At 52.0% G+C, this 17873-nt stretch overlaps 2 protein-coding genes across 11 annotated transcripts in view; one reads left to right on the top strand and one right to left on the bottom strand.

The window, feature by feature from the left end:
• Positions 1-11663, top strand: part of PAPLN (papilin, proteoglycan like sulfated glycoprotein) — a 33602-nt gene extending 21939 nt beyond the window's left edge. For 2 of the 3 annotated variants that reach the window (XM_059373798.1, XM_059373797.1), the window contains 8 exons: positions 133-273; positions 422-546; positions 756-909; positions 1420-1557; positions 2264-2391; positions 2506-2614; positions 5202-5368; positions 8662-11663. In XM_059373798.1, coding sequence (XP_059229781.1) covers positions 133-273; positions 422-546; positions 756-909; positions 1420-1557; positions 2264-2391; positions 2506-2614; positions 5202-5368; positions 8662-8837 — 1138 coding nt within the window. In that variant the 3' untranslated portion in view covers positions 8838-11663. Of the gene's footprint in view, positions 1-132; positions 274-421; positions 547-755; positions 910-1419; positions 1558-2263; positions 2392-2505; positions 2615-4507; positions 4598-5201; positions 5369-8661 lie in introns of those variants that run through there. The other variant, XM_059373799.1, reaches the window with a different exon arrangement.
• Positions 10873-17873, bottom strand: part of NUMB (NUMB endocytic adaptor protein) — a 189381-nt gene continuing 182380 nt past the window's right edge. For 6 of the 8 annotated variants that reach the window (XM_059373800.1, XM_059373803.1, XM_059373806.1 and 3 more), the window contains 3 exons: positions 16955-17104; positions 13845-13991; positions 10873-12953 (listed from right to left, as the gene is read on the bottom strand). In XM_059373800.1, the coding sequence (XP_059229783.1) occupies positions 12238-12953; positions 13845-13991; positions 16955-17104 (1013 nt within the window). In that variant the 3' untranslated portion in view covers positions 10873-12237. The remainder of the gene's footprint in view (positions 12954-13844; positions 13992-16954; positions 17105-17873) is intronic. The other 2 variants (XM_059373807.1, XM_059373808.1) reach the window with 1 other exon arrangement.

The following is a 17873-nucleotide window of genomic DNA, read 5'->3' as shown; positions in this document are numbered from 1 at the left end:
GGGAGATCCCCTGACCCCGACAGTGCTGGAGACAGGATGGATGCCAAGTCTCTGGGGTGGGAACTGATGGAGGGGAGCCCCCGGTCCCGCACTGAGGCCAGCAGCACGGGTCCTCCCCTCCGCCCTCCCCAGGGTCAGCTTGGCCGGCCAGGAGCCATCCCTGGTACAGGTGTCCCCGGGGCAGTTGGTGCAGCTCGTCTGCCAAGATGACGACGCCTCCCTGGAGCCCCATGGCCAGTGGCAGAAAGACGGGCAGCCCGTCTCCTCCGACAGGTGTGTGTGTGGCAGCCCCCGATGTCCCCTGGGGCAGGAGGGGGCAAGCAGGGCTCCAGTCCCCTCCGGGAGGAGCGCGGGGGGCCTCAGGCAGGCCGGGCTCGTTGTCGTCAGAAGCCAGAGCTCAGACCCCCGCCTCCTCACTCAGGCACAAGCTGCAGCCTGATGGCTCCCTGGTCATCCGTCCCCTGCGGGCAGAGGACGCTGGCATCTACAGCTGTGGTGGCAGCAGGCAGGATGGTGACTCTCCGAAGATCCAGCTTCGTGTCATAGGTCGGTCCTGTGTCCCTGCGCAGGGGATTTCCATGGGCCCCAGGCGGGAGGCTGTGGCCGGGAGGGACCCTGTGCTCCAGTTGGGCCCAGGTGGAGGTCTCGCCCTTCGGGGCGCTCTTTTTTCCACATGTCCCCGGCCAGCTTCATGGCCCTCCCCCTTCCTTCCGCCACATTCTCCGCGTAGCTCACCTCCTCTGGCCTCCTGACAGGGGGTGATGTGGCCGTGCTGTCTGAGGCTGAGCCGAGGCACTTCCCTCGGACCAGGGACCCAGCTCAGGGCCACAGTCCTTGGGACTCCAGCCTAGTGGGGGACAGACGGGGCCCCGGGGCCGTCTCCTCCTCGCGGCCTCGGCCCACGGCCAGGTAACTCCCGCAGTGCCGTCCTGCTCTGGGTATACCCCAGCTGGAGGCCCGGGGTGATGGGGGTCTTCGTGGTGAAAGGAGGGGGCGGGGTGGGGCACCGGGGTCTGCTCGGTGAGGATGGGAGAAAGAGGGGGAGCCCTCCGCCCCTCCCCAAGCAGGTGAGGGGGATCCAAGGCCCAGGACCCAGGGGCTGAGGGAGGGGAAGTGCACCAGGAACTAGAGAGTCTGCAAGGCCTTGAAGGACGTTTGTGGAAGGGTTGCAGAGGGCTGGAAGGCCCAAGTCAAGGACTGAGTAGCCGAGGTGCAGGGCAGGGAGGGGACAGTCAAGATTCTGGGGCAGGGGTGGGGGCAGGTGGCAGGGAAGGCGGGAGAGTCCCAGGCGGTTGTGGTGGCGTCCTGACCCGAATGAGGCAGCTGTCAGGAAGCTGAATCTGGAAGGAGAGAAGGGGGCCTCGGGCTTGTGCAAGGGGTCCCCCTGATGGCTGTGTGGGGGGGGGCTGTGTTCTGCAGGCTGCTTCTGGATAGGAACCAGCCCAGGGTGGTGGAAGCCCAACCAGGCCAGCGGGCCCGGCTGACCTGCCGTGCTGAGGGCTTCCCGCCCCCCACCATTGAGTGGCAGAGAGATGGGCAGCCCCTCTCTTCCCCCAGGTTTGTGTTCAGCTCCACTCTTAGTCCTCCTGTCCCACCGCCAGCCCCTGACCCCGTGCAGACTGTGGGGGACGGAGTTGCCAGGCGCCACCTCTGTCAGTCCTGAGCAGGACCCAGTGGCTCATGAGAGATGCTGCGGGGCCGCAGTGCTCCTGGGGCCAACTGACATTTCGGTTTCTGGGTCTTTCCAGGGGTGAGTGGGCAGGAGTAATGGGCCAGCTAAGGAGGGGTGATGGCTGAGGGACAAAACGGAGACAGACCCATTTCTGGCTGTAATCACAACAGCTGACATGTACCTGTTATGAGCATGAGGCTTGTTCTCCATGGTCCCCTCTGCCCAAGAGCCACCCTGACGTAGGTGCACTCCTGTCCCTGTTTTACACACGGGCACTTGCCACCACAAAGCTCCTCTAAGGGGCAGAACCAAGATTTGGGCCTACGGAATGAGTACAGCGAGAACCACAAACCCACACCGGAATTATTTTGTATCCAGAAGCTTGAATGGGTTTTTCTATTGCCAGGCTTCAAAGTCGGGCACCTCCAAGTGCATGAGAGTGCCAGCAGCTGGAGGACCTCAGGGCCCAAGGTCAGATGGCCCTTTGCTCAGACCCCACAGAATAGTAGGGTCCACTCGGCCTTCTGCAGGGAAAGGAAGACCCTGCCAGTCCCCTCGGGATGGAGCCACCTGACTATGCTTTGTCCCTAGACACCAGTTACAGCCTGATGGCTCTCTGGTCATCAGCCACGTGGCTATGGAAGATGGTGGCTTCTATGCCTGTGTTGCTTTCAACGGGCAGGACCGAGACCAGAGATGGGTCCAGCTCAGAGTTCTGGGTAAGGTGGCAGTCCTGGGGGGAAGGGTGAGTGGGGCTAGTGACCTCTGAGGTCAGGCGGCGCAGGTGGGCCAGGATTAGCGAGTGGCTGACCATGCTTCCTTCTTGGGCCTAGGGGAGCTGACCATCGAAGAGCTGCCCTCCACTATGATGGTGCCAGAGGGGGACACGGCCAGGCTGCTGTGTGTGGTGACAGGAGAAAGTGTGAACATCAGATGGTCCAGGTAAGGCTCTAGTCCACGCCGGCCTGGCCCTCAGACCCGCACCGAGGCTGTCCAGCCTGGGAGGTGGCCCAGCTTTCTGCAGGGATAGTGCGGTTCCCACCCTCATTCTTCAACTCCTGCCTCCGGTGGGGGGGGCCGCAGCACCCTCTTCCTGACAGCGAGGCCCCGTAGGACCGGTCTCTCTTGGTTGGGCTATACCAGGGTTTCTCAACCTCGGCACTATTGATATTTCAGGCTGGATGATTTTTTCTCTAAGATTTTATTTGAGAGCGAGTGAGCGGGTATCTGAGTCTTTGGGGTGGAGGAGGAGAGGGAGAAGCAGACTCCCCGCTGAGCAGGAAGCTGGGTGTGGGGCTCAGTCCCAGGAGCCCGGGATCATGACCTAAGCCAAAGGCGGCTGCTTAACCCACGAGGCACCCCGGTGCCCCGACTGGATAATTCCTGATTGTCAGGGCTGTGTGTTGATTGTGAGGTGTTTGGCCCCATCCAGGCCATCTACCCACTAGATGCCAGCAGGACTCCCTCCCGTCATGACAAAGGACGAGGTCTAGAGACGTCTGATGTCCTCCGGGTGGCGCACTCTCCCCCTGGGGTTGAGTACCCTGGGCTAGACTCAGTTTTGGAGACTTCAGGGGTGTTTTACTCCACGTTAGTTTCTCTTTTATTCATTCCCTCAGCAAACTTTTTTTTGCCCCCCTCCTCCTCGCCATGTGTCAGGAATCGCCCAGGCTCTGGGGCTCTTGGTGTGCTCTGAGCCCCCCAGACACCCCCAGGAAGGAGAGGGCCCAGGGCCCGCTGAGCTCCAGAGATCGGCCCTCAGTGCCATCTGTGCCCGGAGGACGGGGCTGCCTCCTCTCTGGAGCCATCAAGGAAGAGGGGGTCACACACGTGACTTTGTCTGGGCCCTGAAGGCAGAGGAGGGGAAGGCTGTTCCTGAACAAGCCTCAGACGTGGGTGTTGGAGATGATGTCAGGCTCGGAAGGGGCCTGTGCGGCCGGGAGCCTCTGTAGGCTTCGAGAAGCTGTGCTCCATGCAAGCCTGCCCTGACCGGGTCTGGCCTCCGCTGATTCTAGCAGGCCTGTATCTTCTTCTTTGCTTCTGTTTGGTCTTCCTAGCAGCAAACATGTCCAGGATTCCCCTCTTCAGAGCAAAATGAAAGATACCCTGCTCTGACCCCCATGTCCCCGCAGACTCTGGCCTCTTCTGGAGTCTCCCCATCACAGCACAGCTCTCCACCTGCTCACCTCCCGACTCCCAGCGGCTCACATCACCCCGGCTTCAGGGACACTGCCCTGTCCCTACATCCTCTGGACGAATCTCAGCCTCCACGTGACCTGCTCTTCCGCCGACCACGTGCACTTTCCGACTTGCTCCCTCTCCTCAGCTCCAGGAAACTCCTGTCCTCTGGCCTTCGTCCTCTGTCTTTGGTTGCTGCTTCCATTTTCCTGGCTGGCTCATCTCACACCAATCCCTCAGAGGCTGGTGCACCTCAGGGGCTGTCCATGGTTCTTGATCTAACTTCACCTTGGATAAACTTTTTGGCACGTGGCTTTCTGGGTCTAGACCCCAAATCCATCGCCTCCTGGTTATCTCACAGGCACCCGAAATGCAAAATAGTGGAAAAGAGCCTTCACCATTCAGCCCTCTTCCCCACTCCGGATCTCCCCGTGGTGGAGAGACGCCGCTATACCCAGTAACCCAAGCCCCGAATCTGTCTTCCTTCATCTCTTTGCCCCCCACCTCACAAATCAGACCCTCCCCCATGTGTGCACGTCTGCTGTGGCCACTTCCCGGCTCTCTGCTTTCAGGTTTGTCCTTGACCCAGGAAGCAGCCTTTCCAAGGACAGATACTTGGTCCCTCCTGCTTAGCTCACACCCACCCATTCCCCGCAGGGTCCAGGCCAAAGTCCGGTCTAGGCTGTGCCCACCTCCCTCCCTGCTCTGACCATGGCCGCCCCTTGAGCTCGTGAGTCCCCTTGTTCTCCCTTTCACCAGCCCGCTGCTCCTCCTCCTCCTCAGGTCAGGGTTCGGCTGGGTCATCCTCAGGGAAGACCCCCTAAACACCTGTACCCTAGTGCAGTGCCCTCAAGACAGGGAGTGCTTATGTCCCTCACTGAGCACAGGGCCTGGCCTCATGGCTGCTTAAAAGAACTTTAAAAAAAAAAAAATTATTTGAGAGAGAGAGAAAGATCACAAGGAGGCAGAGAGGCAGGCAGGGAGAGAGGAGGAAGCAGGTTTCCTGCTGAGCAGAAAGCCCGATCCCAGGACCCTGAGACCATGACCTGAGCCGAAGGCAGAGGCTTAAGCTAACTGGGCCACCCACATGCCCCTTAAAAGACCTTTGCTGATGAAAAGAGAGAGCAGGGTTCCTTTGTGGATCAAGAGGCAGGTTCACAGTAACTTAGATCAGCATGCTCCGTTAGAGTGAGTTCACCTCACTTTTGAGTGACTTTGCTTTGAGAATGTTCTTTTTGGCACCCTGACCCATCGGTTTCTTGAGGTGAGGGTCATCTGTCCACAACGACTACCTCCTCCCTTTGTCCCCTCCTGGGCCCTGGCCGGCTCTTCCGCGTCCTCTCCCCCCCAGGAATGGACTGCCGGTGAGGGCCGACGGGCATCGCGTCTACCAGTCCCCAGATGGGACCCTGCTGATCCACAACCTGCAGGCCAGAGACGAGGGCTCGTACACGTGCAGCGCCTACCGCGGAAGCCAGGCAGTGAGCCGCAGCACGGATGTGAGGGTGGTCCCGCCGGGTAAGGGGCTTACCCCAGGGACTTGCTCGTTCCTGAGAGCTGGGTTTGTGCTGCACGGGGCGGGGAGGGCAGGCTCTGCGGCCTGGGGGACCCTAGCAAGGGTCCTGGCTCACTCTGCCAGTTCCTGGGAGCGTCACCTGTGGCAAGGGGGAAGGAGATAGTGCAGAGGGAGGCATCTGGTAACAACAGGTGATGTCAAATATCACTTAGACTTACTGATTCCGAGAACATAGGATTGACTGGAATTTCATTATAGTACTTAAGGCAGAGAGGCTGTTAAATGCGTCCATTCTAATCAGCGCGGCAAAAAATGGTCCTAAGATTGAAAAGTGCCTTTATGGGTCTCTGACCATGTAACCCAGAAAGGGCAGGGATTAGTGTCCCCATCTTACAAATGAGGCAGATATCCAGAGACCGTATGTGGCGTTTCTGTAAGCCATAGAGCCTATGAGGGGCTAAGCTGGGACTAGACCCTAGTCCTCATATTTAATATTCGTTTCCTTAAATGATTATACCAGTAACTGGCAGAATTTTACTTGCATTATTCAGCAGTTTGTGTTCTCCAGCTCTTGCTCAGAGTTGCATATTAGTGAACCTAAGGCCCATGTTGTAAAGTGGTATCACACCACTAAGAAAAAAATGCTGCTCCACCTGTACAATGACACACAGTGCTGAGACACCATCAATGCAGATGCAGTCCAGTTTGAGAGGTGTTAAATGGGAAATCAGCACATCTCAAAATCAGTACAGTAGACTGTGGCTTAATGTTGGATTCACAAGGGCTGTAAAGTTAAGTCAGAGGGCCAGGGGAAGGCCTGCCCTCTGCCTAGCCTGCCCTTCATGGGTCCTTGGTCTGGACCCACGGACGGACCAGCAGGGCAGAGCCCCAGGCTGAGCCGCCAGCTCTCATGAGGCCTGAAGCGGACTTTTCAGGAGCCCCCCCCCCCCCCCCTTTCTGAGGCTGCTGTGCTACAGGTGGGGAGTGGCCAGTGCTAGAGGCTGAAAGTCCGCGGTAGAAACGTTGCTCAGTGAATCAGACTGACATGCAGGCTTCCAGTGTCTGAGCTGCTTAGGACAGCCCCTGGGACAGCGCTAGGTGCTCAGGTTTGGTGACGGAGTGCAGGGGCGCAGGAAGGCCTGACATTCACTAAAGTGCTAGACCGCCGGGGCCGGTTTTCTCTCCTCCCTGCCCAGCAGATTGATCTCTTGTCTACAAACCAACCAGACCTAACGAGACCTGAGACGAGCTGGAATGCAGACTAGTGTGAGAAAGAGCTGTCCGAGGACCCAAGTGTTCGTGTTTGTGACTCACTGCAGACACGTCTACATGGGAAATTATCATCAGAAACCCATCTGACAGCAAAGTCTGGTGGGCGCCTGCTGATGTGTGGTCACACGCCGCAGTGTCCGGCTTGGGCCGCCTCCTGGACACGACATCGTTCTCCTGCCCTCTGCTGGGGGAGTGTTGCTCCTCTATTTTGCGGGCACCTTTCTTGACTAGAAGCTGTCTTGCCCCTCTCTCTGTATTCATCTTGTTGATTATGCTTTCTGTAGGGTCTCACTGCTTGACGCCGCCTCCCTGTGCCTGATCCGTGGTCTGGTGGCATTCTGGAATTAGTGTGAGCGGGCCTTGAGTTAGTCACGTTAGTCACGCTCTGGTTAAGGGACACGCTTCTGTTGAGGATTTCTCAACCTTCTTGCCTAAAAGATGGGAGTGAGAAACAGAAAACACCAGAGGGATAAAACGTAGAGGCTCCCTCCTTTTCTGAAGGAGAGGGAGTGGGGCTAGCACAGCACAGTTCAGCACTCAAATTCTAGCCACAGTCACTGTGTGCCCAAGGAGCTGTTCCCGTCTCCACTCAGGCAGAGAACTGGAGTCACTAGCCCAAAGTCACCCGCTGGGAAGCAGGAAAGCCAGGACGGAGCTCAGCGGTCTGGCTCCAGAGCTGGTGTGTTTCCTCACCATGCTGGGCGCCGACCCTCGGGCCCTTGACAGGCCCCAGGGCTGCAACTGCTGAGAGCAAGTCGATACCAAAGTTACTGATTTTTTTTTTTTAATGTATAAATGGCTTGATATTTATATTAACGTGGGTACGACTGACTCCTGAGGAACGTCTGTGCAGTCAAATCCACGTAGAACTTCGACCCCCCAAAACTTTACTAACAGCCTGTTGACTAAAGCCCTATTGGTAAGTTAGTACAGACTGTATCTGTATTACATACTGTATCCCCAGCAAAGTAAGCTAGACGAATGTTAAGAAAATCCTAAGGAAAATACACTTACAGTATTGTACAGTATTTAGTGGGGAAAAAAACCATGGATCCGCACAATTCAAACCCGTTGTTTAAAGGCGGGCTTAGTGCTCTCATTATACTGATAGCCCAGATCTGTCTAGAATCAGGTACTGAGACCACCCAGGCATGATCTTCTTGTATTTCGGGAGAAAGGAGGGGGAGAGGAGATGAAGATCAGCCCGTGAGGTCTGACTTTAGGGAAGGTGCTATTCAGGCCTAACCCAGCTGAGTCAGAAGAGCCCCTTCCAGAAAGAAAAGGGAAATTAACCAGATGAGGCCACTTTGGTCCCAAGATGAAGCAGTGGGATAAAACTCAGAATTTTTTTTTTTTCTTTCACTTACTCTGAGATCAAGAGTCCCTTGCTCTACAGCCCTAGCTTGCCAGGTGCCTCTCTCCCGAGGGTTTTTAAGACACCGAAGCTCCTAGCACATTCGGAGGGGGCGGCAATGTTAGAGCCAAGGCTCCTAAGGCTGTTCTCTTCATCACCTTGCCTAAGAGCTCGCTGGCTCTCTCTGGGGGAAGTGGGAGAACTGGGAAGATGGGGAACGAGGGGAGATAAACGGGCTGCAGAAGCCACAAACCCTTTTGAGGTTAGAAGGAATCAGCAACGAGAGAAAGGAGACAGCTCTAGTCCAACTCAGTTCTACTTAGGTCGGGTGCCCCTCCTTTCCTTGCCAATCCAAGAGTGAAGGCAATCGTCATCCAGCTCTGCAGGTCGCAAGCTCAAGGGCAGGGAGTTAACTTCGAGGGATGAGTCATCACGTGGAGTCAAGGTTTGAGAGTCTGTCCTGGGCTGAGGCTGCAGGACCCCGGCCTGTCCCGTGAGGCCGACGGCCGGGGGCTGCACGGAGGTGTTAAAGAGTACAGAGCCACTGTGCTTTTTGGAAACCCGGCGCTCCTACTGTTGCTTTCCTTTTAAGGCAAAGAAAGGGCAGGTGGGAACTTTCAGCCTCCACAGCTTCCTTACCCCGTTCTCCCCCGTTGCTTCCTTCCGCAGCGCTGCCCGGCCAGTCCGGGGCCCTCGGCAGGGAGTGTGTGGACCAGCCCGAGCTCGCCAACTGTGATCTGATCCTGAAGGCCCAGCTCTGCGGCAACGAGTATTACTCCAGCTTCTGCTGCGCCAGCTGCTCCCGCTCCCAGCCTCCCGCTCAGCCTGTCTGGCAGCAGGGATGAAGGCTGGCCGCGGGCCCGGTCCCGAAGCAACTCTCGGCCTGTGGCCTCCGGCTGGCAAAGGGATCTGTCTTTTAGAGAAGGGGCCCTTTCAGGCCGCCCCGCGGGGCTAGCACCCACCTCGCCCTCCGCCACCACAGGCAGCTGTCAAGAGGCATCTGCTTGGAGAAGGCCACCCTTTCCGGCCTCCTCCCTCATTTCTGTTACGCAGGATCCGTTCACTGGGTTCTAAAGCAAGTTACCAGGGTTCTCAATTCATTGAAAGCTGGGTGGGGAGGTGTGGAAGGGTTTCGAAGTTACCATGTATCTCCCGGGCACACTAAGTCCTGCCGGGTCAGGCCATTTCCCTTTGCTAGAACGCCCTCGCACGTCGGGTCAGACAGCGGGTCCACTGCTCTGGTCGCGCTCACCCTTCCAGGCGGGCAGCTTCAACCTCCCATGAGGACAGTCAGTGGCACGCCCGTGAGCGCTCCTGCCGAGTGCAGCACGGCACGGGGATGGGGTGAAGGAGCAGCAGCTGGTGCCGTCAGCATGGCCGAACTGGGGGAGCAGCGCCTTCCTTTCCTCCGGAGGCTGACGCGCAGAGCCTGGCTGTGAGGGTCCCCTCACCCTGCATCGAGCTGACCCGCTCTGCACAGTGACCAGCGGGGAGCCTCTCCTCCCGCAGCAGGAATCTGTGAGGCAGAATCAGACCATTCAAAACTGGCACCGGCAGGACAGGGGAGAGAAGAAGGGGAAGGCCACGTATGAACAATGAAGTAGTTTCAGAAATGGCTGCAGGGGGCAGAAGTCGCCTCCATCTCAGAACCTCCCGTTCCTCGCTGCTGCTAGACAAGAGGCCTGCATTCTACACATCCTCCAGAGGACCAGCTGAACCTGACAGGTTATTCTGGGACATAGGATAGGCAGGCATTACGGGGAAAGCTGACTTATTACCACCACACTGGCTGGAAAAGAGAAACTGCATTATGGGGGAGTGACACTTCTTGGTCTACCTCTCAGTTAATACAGGAAACGTGGATTAGGGGCAGAGGCATTTTTTTCCTTCCCACTTAAAAAAATACAGAGGAGGATCCCCTTTCATTTACCATGGCTAGTTTTGCTATACAAACTGGAAACTGAGGGCTACTTTCTTGGACTCCCCAGTTCTCCCCAACTGGCAACATCATTCAGAAGGGAAGTTCGAGGGTAGCTCTTCTCAGAACTAGTCAGAGTACTGGGCTAAGGTTATAGCAAAGAGTAACACTAACAAGCTGGACCAGTGGTTCTCAACCCTCTTCCACATTGGGAGCTTTTATTTTTGGTTAAAAAAAAAACAACAACACTGAACTTGGGGGTCCCCCCACCACCACTCTGATTTATTAGCCTGGAGTAGGGGCCAGGGTGAGGATTTTAAAAGCTCCTCAGGTGATTATAGTATGTATCCAAGGTTCACCACTCCAGCAGGGCCTTTCAGGTGAACCTTGTTCCAGGGTATTTTCTGACGACTAGGCTGGGGGTGGGGAGGGTGGGGCTGAGATTCTGTACCTCTACTCAGCTCCTAGGTTCAGTCCATGCTCCTGTTTCAGACCACAATCTGAGCAGCAAGAGTCTGACATCAGAGATATGCTTAGATCAACCAAAGCCTAAAGTATAAACACAAAAGTGAATTTTAAGAATATTCCAGTCCTGATGGGCAAAACAGATGAAGGGGATTAATCTAGAGGTACAATCTTCCAGTTAGGAGTCACGGAGAGGAAAAGTCTAGCGCAGGGAATATGGTCAATACTGTAACAGCATGTGTGGTGACAGATGGTGACCACTTAGCACTGTGCAATGTACGGACTGTTGGATTGGTATGTTGTACACCTGAAACTAACACTGTGTGCCAATTACTCTTCAATAAAACAAGTACACTAGTCCCAATACAAGATCTTCCAGCTATGAAACCAGAGTTCTGTAGCAGCCGCCGAACAGCAGAACAGACCAAAAAGAAATAAAAGGCAACATATTTGCTGATAAAGAAAAGGGGAAAGACCAGCCCATCATGGGCAAAAGCTTCTACCACGAACATTTATTTTTGTTAAAGCAGATTATAAATTCTCATCAGTACAAATATATATAACTTACATTTGATTGTAAGGCCAACGTTCAAAAGTAAAAATGAGATGGGATCTCATGTTGTTACCAGAGGTCAAGAGGCCGCAGCTGGCAACGGATGCTCTGCTCACCACAGGTTTGGGGGGGTGGGGGACAGACGCGCGGCTAATGAAACTACAATCTCCGTCCCCACGGAACTCCTGGGGACAAAACGTAAAGGACAAAACAAAACCCACCAAGACCCACATGACAAACGAACACAGTAACCTGCGCTCCCGTCAATGGACGTGATTATGTCATTGTCACCTTAGTGTTAAGTAGAGGACTAACATAAACTGCAGCAGTATGGAAAAGAAAAGACATATTCTCTATAGAGTGTACTTAGATTGAGTCCATTAAAATAATGACATTAGAATTTCATCACAGGTTCAAAACCAGGACAATACTGCTCTTTCATTTCTTTAAAACTACAACCTAGTGACTGTATTGGTCATATGCATGATTGTTGCTGCAATGTGCTACTTACAATGAATGATACCAAGTAAGCTAGGATCCCATCTGTACCTCCCAACCTTTCCTCTCTCCGCTTCGATAGGCATCACTGATAAATCAATCTTATGTACAATTTCTTACAGCTAACCCTTTTACCTTTGGCAAGATTACTTACAACTCATACAACTTTTTAATATTGAGAACTATTTAAAATATTCTAAATGCATAAAAATAAAGATTTTGGCTTTTTTTGATATATATTTATAATATTTATTCTTATTCAAAGTGGAAGCTCAACTTTGCCCCTAAAATATAGCTCTGTTGGGCAGCTGCTGATGTGCCCTCCTGGGAATTCTGGCGGCACAGCCTGCCTCTCATCCCCAGCCCAAGCACAGGCCACCATGTTCTTGACCTGACAGGCCAGCACTGAGAGGCGGCACGTGAATGGCCTGAAAAACAAAGGGAGACTGTTTTGCTTCCCGTTGTGTTTTATATTCCAGTAAATGTGCTTTGAATACAAATTCCTGTTCAGATACTTCTGCCTCTCTGTTGCCAGAGATTTATAAGGGGCTGAGGGAGAAAGAAGGGGACAGAGGGCAACATTTCTTTGACTTCTTTAGCCTAACTGCAAGACAACTCTTCTCTAGGAATGTTTTTTCCATTTTTTAAAAAAATCACCTTTCCTAGCACACTCTGCCTGGACATGCTCCTTGGGACCTTTGGGATTAGTGAAAAGTATACTGATTGGGAACACAAAGTTCCCTTTGCTCCTTTGACCTCTGCCCCTGCCCTTGCCTAAGTACAGACAAAATACGTAAGCCATAGAGACAGCTTAAAGTTCAATTTCAAACGTCTTCTGTAAATCGCTGGAGAAAGGATTGGTAGGAGAGGGGTTAGTACGCTGCTTGGACTTGCTTTCTAATGCAGCCCACTGGGCTTCGAAAGGATCCACTGGGCAGGTGCCCGCAGGAACCTCTGTGTGCTTATCTCCCGAGGCCAACCTGCCATCGTCTACACCATTGAAAGCTGCAGAACCGTTGAGATGCTGAGCAGGCGGCTTAAAGAAGGGACTGGCAGTAGCACCGCTCGTCTCATACTGAGGGAATGTCTGCTGCTTGACCAGACTGGGAGACTGATGGGGGTGGGTAGCCTGAGGGTGGCCTGCAGTGCCAAACACGTTGGCTACCATCTGGGAGGGAGTGATGCCCACCACAGGCACATTAGGGGCTGGATAGGGCATCCCATTGGCCACAGGATAGGACTGGGCAGGGATAAAGGCTGGCTGCAGGGGTGGGACCACACCCACTGGCACGGGCTGAGAGGCCAGGAATGCATGCCCTTGGAAAGGCGGCGCCGGCTGGGTCATGGCAGTGGGTGGAGGAGGCTGGAGAACTGGCTGCAGCGCAGCGGCGGAGGCCTGGGGCTGCTGAGCCCGGACGCTCTTGGACACCTCTTCTAGCCAGCGGTCAGCTTCAGAGGGTGTGCGTCTGTGACCAGCCTGGAAGAGACCTGGAGATGCAGCACCAGAAGATTGACCCCACTCGGTCCCTGGGAACAAACACGATGGAGAGAGACAAAAGAATCAATCTTTAGGGGCTTCTTTCCTTACCTGGTAACCTTGGTTACTTGACTAATCCTAACATGTGGACACTTCGTGGTTCTGGCCCGCGGGAGAAAAGTCTCTTCAACCAGCTGAGGAGGTATTGTTTTAGGACAAAGGGAACGTGTCAGACCATGCTGCTGTCTCAGCCATGCGGAGGAGCTGTCTAGATGGGGCTCGACTGCATGCGACGAAGGCAACCGGCCGGCATCAGAAACCCTTTCCTACTGCTGTACTGTACTGCATGGTACAGAGACCAGCTTGCAGATGCTCTACAGGGCCCAAGGTGATTCATCTTCTGCTCTAACAGAATAAAAATAACCAGGGACTTGGCCATATGCCTCATGGCCCCTGTCTCACTTCCAGACACATGTTATCCTTCAGGTGAACTGCCTTCATTACTATTTAAAAATTGTTCTTAAAAAAAAAAATTGTTCTGATTTTACAGTTAACAAATGTTCACTATAGGAAAACTGGGAAGTACAGAAAAGCAAAAATGAAGTACTTTTGGCAGCCCTTTCTGTAGGCCTGCCACCTTAGGAAGTGGGGTTCCCAACTGCTACAGCATGTCCACACATACCCAAATTCAGTGGCTGCCTCGGGGTAGGGCACAGGAATCTGTATTTTATGAAAGCTCTAGGGGTTGGCTCTATTTCGTAGCCCTAAGAACTACTGAATCTAATCTCTTGAGTTTATCTCCTTCGCCATCTATTTCTGGAGGGATCATACTGTTCCTTAAAGGATTCTGCCCTGGTTCCCACTCAGGTAAGTAGCTGATTCCTGAATAGGCGTCACTCATCTGATCCCAGAATCCTCACCACCACCCATGGCCACCTTACCCGAATGTGTGGCTGCAATTCCCTTGTTAGCAGCATCAGGGGCATGGGCCCAAGGGTTGGTTTCACGCACAGGCATTGCTACGGGTGCTAGAGCGGTATGGGCTGGCTTAGCAGCAAGCACATGGAAGGCTGAGTCAGTGCCATTAGCTACAATGGGAGCAGACAACATCGATGGAGTTAATTCATGCAGGGTGGATGGGCGACCCCCGGGAGCTGGGTCAGTCAGGCCAATGTGCAATACTGATGGAACAGACAAGACAGAAATGTTGATGTTGCGATAACCATGCCATCTTGCAATGGATACACAAACCTTTTGGCGAAGAGGGAATTAGAAGTTGTAATTAAGATAGCTGCACTGGGAGCACCTGGGTGGCTCAGTGGGCTAAGCCTCTGCCTTCCGCTCAGGTCATGATCTCAGGGTCCTGGGATCGAGTCCCGCATTGGGCTCTCTGCTCAGGAGGGGGCCTGCTTCCCCTCCCCTCTGCCTGCCTCTCTGCCTACTTGTGATCTCTGTCAAATAAATAAATAAAATCTTTAAAAAAAATAAAAATAAAATAAAATAGCTACACTGATTAAAAAAAAAAAAAGAAAGAAAGAAAAAGAAAAAGAAGTCAAATGACCGTTCTAGGAAAATATGTGTACAGGGGAGAGGAAATGAAACCTAGAAAAACAATTTCCAATTAAGCTGAACAAAGCTGCTTTGTCTAACAAGCAGCAAAAATCTATTCCAGATATAGCTTGGCCTTTGGTATAATGATGTAGATAAAGCATTTCCTTCTCCTACCACTCTTCCAAAAGTTCAAATGATGCCAACAATAACAATGGGTTAAATATAATGATCCCTTATGATCATTAATATACTTCATTAACATTACTTGAGAATGCATCATCCTATCTAATTCTCTCAAAAACCCCCTAAGTCTCGTATACTCACACTATAAACGAGAAATCAAACTTGGTATATGTTTTCATTTGGTTAATAAATTTGTAATTCTCTACAGAATTAATCTCATCTCTCTTTTTTGAAGATTTTCCCCCTCAGTAATGTTCATAATTTCTCAAAGTACTATTATTCTTTTTTTTGTGTGTGTGTATGACAGCAATTTATTGAATATAATAATTTTCAAAGTACTATTATTCTTTCCTCTCTCTTTATTAAAATCTCTTAACCTTTGCTCCTTTACTCCAGATATCTTTTCCAAGAGTGTCTGTTCCTTAACCCAGCTATCGTATTTAGTACAGAGCAGACAAGCAGGCACTGTTCCCTGCTCTTTGCTTTTAATCACTTCCTCTTTAAGACCAGGCAACCATGCTTACAGCACTGGTACTATTTACCCCAGGGCTTGTCTGAAAGACTAGCTCATCCATACATAGACCGGTAGTTTCTGAAAGGGAAAGGACTATGTTCTATTCAGTTCTGTATATCCCACTGTAAACAGGCACAGAGGCAGCAGAATGTAACAGGTAGGATATTCAGAGACCTTGGTTTGAATCCTGGCTTTGCAATCTGGGCAATTTACACAATCTCTCTGAGCCTCATTTTCCTTATCTGTAATGCTTACCTCAAAGGGTTGTTGTGGAGATTAAATGAGGTGAGAAAATGCATGAGTCCTTACCAAGATGTGGCAGCCACAGTGCTAATAAGCGCTCAACAAATTGTGCCTACTATAGGTATTATAAATATTTGTTATATGAAATGAAAAGCCATTTGGTGTGCATGACTATAATGAACTTTTTTCTTTCTTTTTGTTATTAAAAAGAGACTCTGAAGGAAAGCATGTAGTAGCTTCCTCTGGTAGGAACAGGGTACTGTCTCCAACAGCAAAACTTCTGGGGGCACCTGGGTGGCTCTGTGGGTTAAAGCCTCTGCCTTCAGCAGAGGGTCATGGTCTCAGGGTCCTGGGATTGAGGCCTGCGTAGGGTTCTCTGCTCAGCAGGGAGCCTGCTTCTCCCTCTCTCTCTTTGCCTGCCTCTCTGCCTACTTGTGATCTGTCAAATAAATAAATGAAATCTTAAAACAAACAAACAAACAAAAAAAACTTCTGAGCTCTTTCTCAAAAGAAATAAAGAAATGGTGATTATAAGAGCTCAAATTCTAAAAGTCTGTAATTTAAATTATATATAGACTCTCTGTGGACTTCAGAGTCAAAACCAGCTATTAACTCGGCATCTATGAAAACAACTTTTAGTAACTCTTCAATGCCTTTACAAAGGCAAATTTTAGGACACTTGTTATAGAAGATGAACTAAAGAGCCAGAAGAAGTGCCTTTTTCTTTAACAGCCTCTTGTGACAGGAGGAAGATGAGGTTAGTCCAGGGCTTCTCAGCCTTGGCACCACTGACCATTTGGGCCAGATGACTGATTCCTTGTCACGAGGGCAGCTATCGGGCGCACTGAAGGATGTTTAGTACCATCCTCAGCCTCTGTGCAGATGACAGTAGCAACCACCCCTTCCAGGCTGTCACACCCCAAAATGTCCCCAGTGAATGCCAAATCTTCCCTGAAGGGAGTAAGTTCGCCCCAGGTTGAGAACTACTCTGCTAAGAACACATTCGCTGTGCGGCGCCTGAGTGGCTCAGTTGGTTAAACGTCTGCCTTCTGCTCGGCTCAAGATCCCGGGGTTCTGGGACTGAGCCCCGCATCAGGCTTCTTGCTCAGCAGGGAGCCTGCTTCTCCATCTGCTGCCACTCCCCCTGCTTGTGCTCTCTGACAAATAAATAAAATCTTAAAAAAAATTTTTTGAAAAAAAGGTATACACTGGAACCAACTCTGATGACTGCTGCTTCTAGAGCTAGCTGGAAACTCTCTTAATGGTTAAGTGGCAAATAAAGCAGGGTGTGGGGGACTACAAAAGCTTGTAACAGAAGGGGATCAAAGATGATAGGTACATGCAGAATGATGAATGCAGACATTTTAGGAAACAGGACTGGGACAGAGAACAAAGACATTGTGGAACAGGGAAATTAAGGCATCTGAGCCATCATCAGACAGGGAAATTAATGGGTCTGACCAGCTCTTGGGAAGCTCAGGGTGCCAACCAACAGTCAGTGAGCTGTGCCATAGAAGTACAAGCTTCAAGGAGAAATGAGCGGGCCAAGAGGGTACCAACCTTGAAAGGCAGGAGACTGCGGTGCTATCCCGGTCCCTGGTTTGGTCATTGGGGCAGATGAGAAGGGATCCTCGGAGGGTGTGCTGAAGGCATTGGTGATCTGTGAGCACAGGGAGCTGATACTCTCTGCCTCTCCTTCTACTTCTGGCACTGCAAGGCAAACAAAAAATGGCTCCAGACAGGAAAACTGAATAATTCTAAAATAAAACAGTATGATACTAGGTGGCATTTTTATAACGCATCCCTTATTTGTGAAAGAAAAATCTCAACTGTCAAGTGGGACTATAAAAACAGCTTTAAAAAGTGATGACAAGGGGCGCCTGGGTGGCTCAGTGGGTTAAAGCCTCTGCCTTCGGCTCGGGTCATGGTCTCAGGGTCGGGGAATCGAGTTCCGCATCGGGCTCTCTGCTCTCTGCTTGGCGGGGAGCCTGCTTCCCCCGCTTCTCTGCCTGCCTCTCTGCCTACTTGTGATCTTTGTCTGTCAAATAAATAAATAAAATCTTCAAAAAATGTGATCTGAAATGTCAACCATTCATGTACTAAGGACTACCCCCCTCCCTGCCAATCCCCAGACTTCTTTATATCCTTTCCCGTGTGAAACTACTTAGAACTTGGTGTTCTCTTTTTCTGCCGGTTAGATCTTTCTGGAAGACATCTCTAACCTGTTTGTCTCCCAACTAGTTCCCAAAGTCTGGGTATAGTTCTGGAGCCACTTAGAAACTTTATCAGGAAATGGGTTAAAGTCAGGGGCAGCAGTGCAGCTCTTTTTCTCTTTAAGAAGCTACGACCATGTCATCACACTTTTCTCCAAAGTTGCAAGTATAAGGGCACCTGGCTGGCTCAGTCGGTTAAATGTCCAACTCTTGGTTTCAGCTCATGATCTCAGGGATGTGAGACTGAGCCCTGCATCAGGCTCCAT

Source organism: Mustela nigripes, chromosome 13 (genome assembly GCF_022355385.1).
Source record: "Mustela nigripes isolate SB6536 chromosome 13, MUSNIG.SB6536, whole genome shotgun sequence".
NCBI lineage: Eukaryota > Metazoa > Chordata > Mammalia > Carnivora > Mustelidae > Mustela > Mustela nigripes.
Note: the sequence above shows the minus strand (reverse complement) of the source record. Positions and strands in the feature narration are given on the sequence as shown.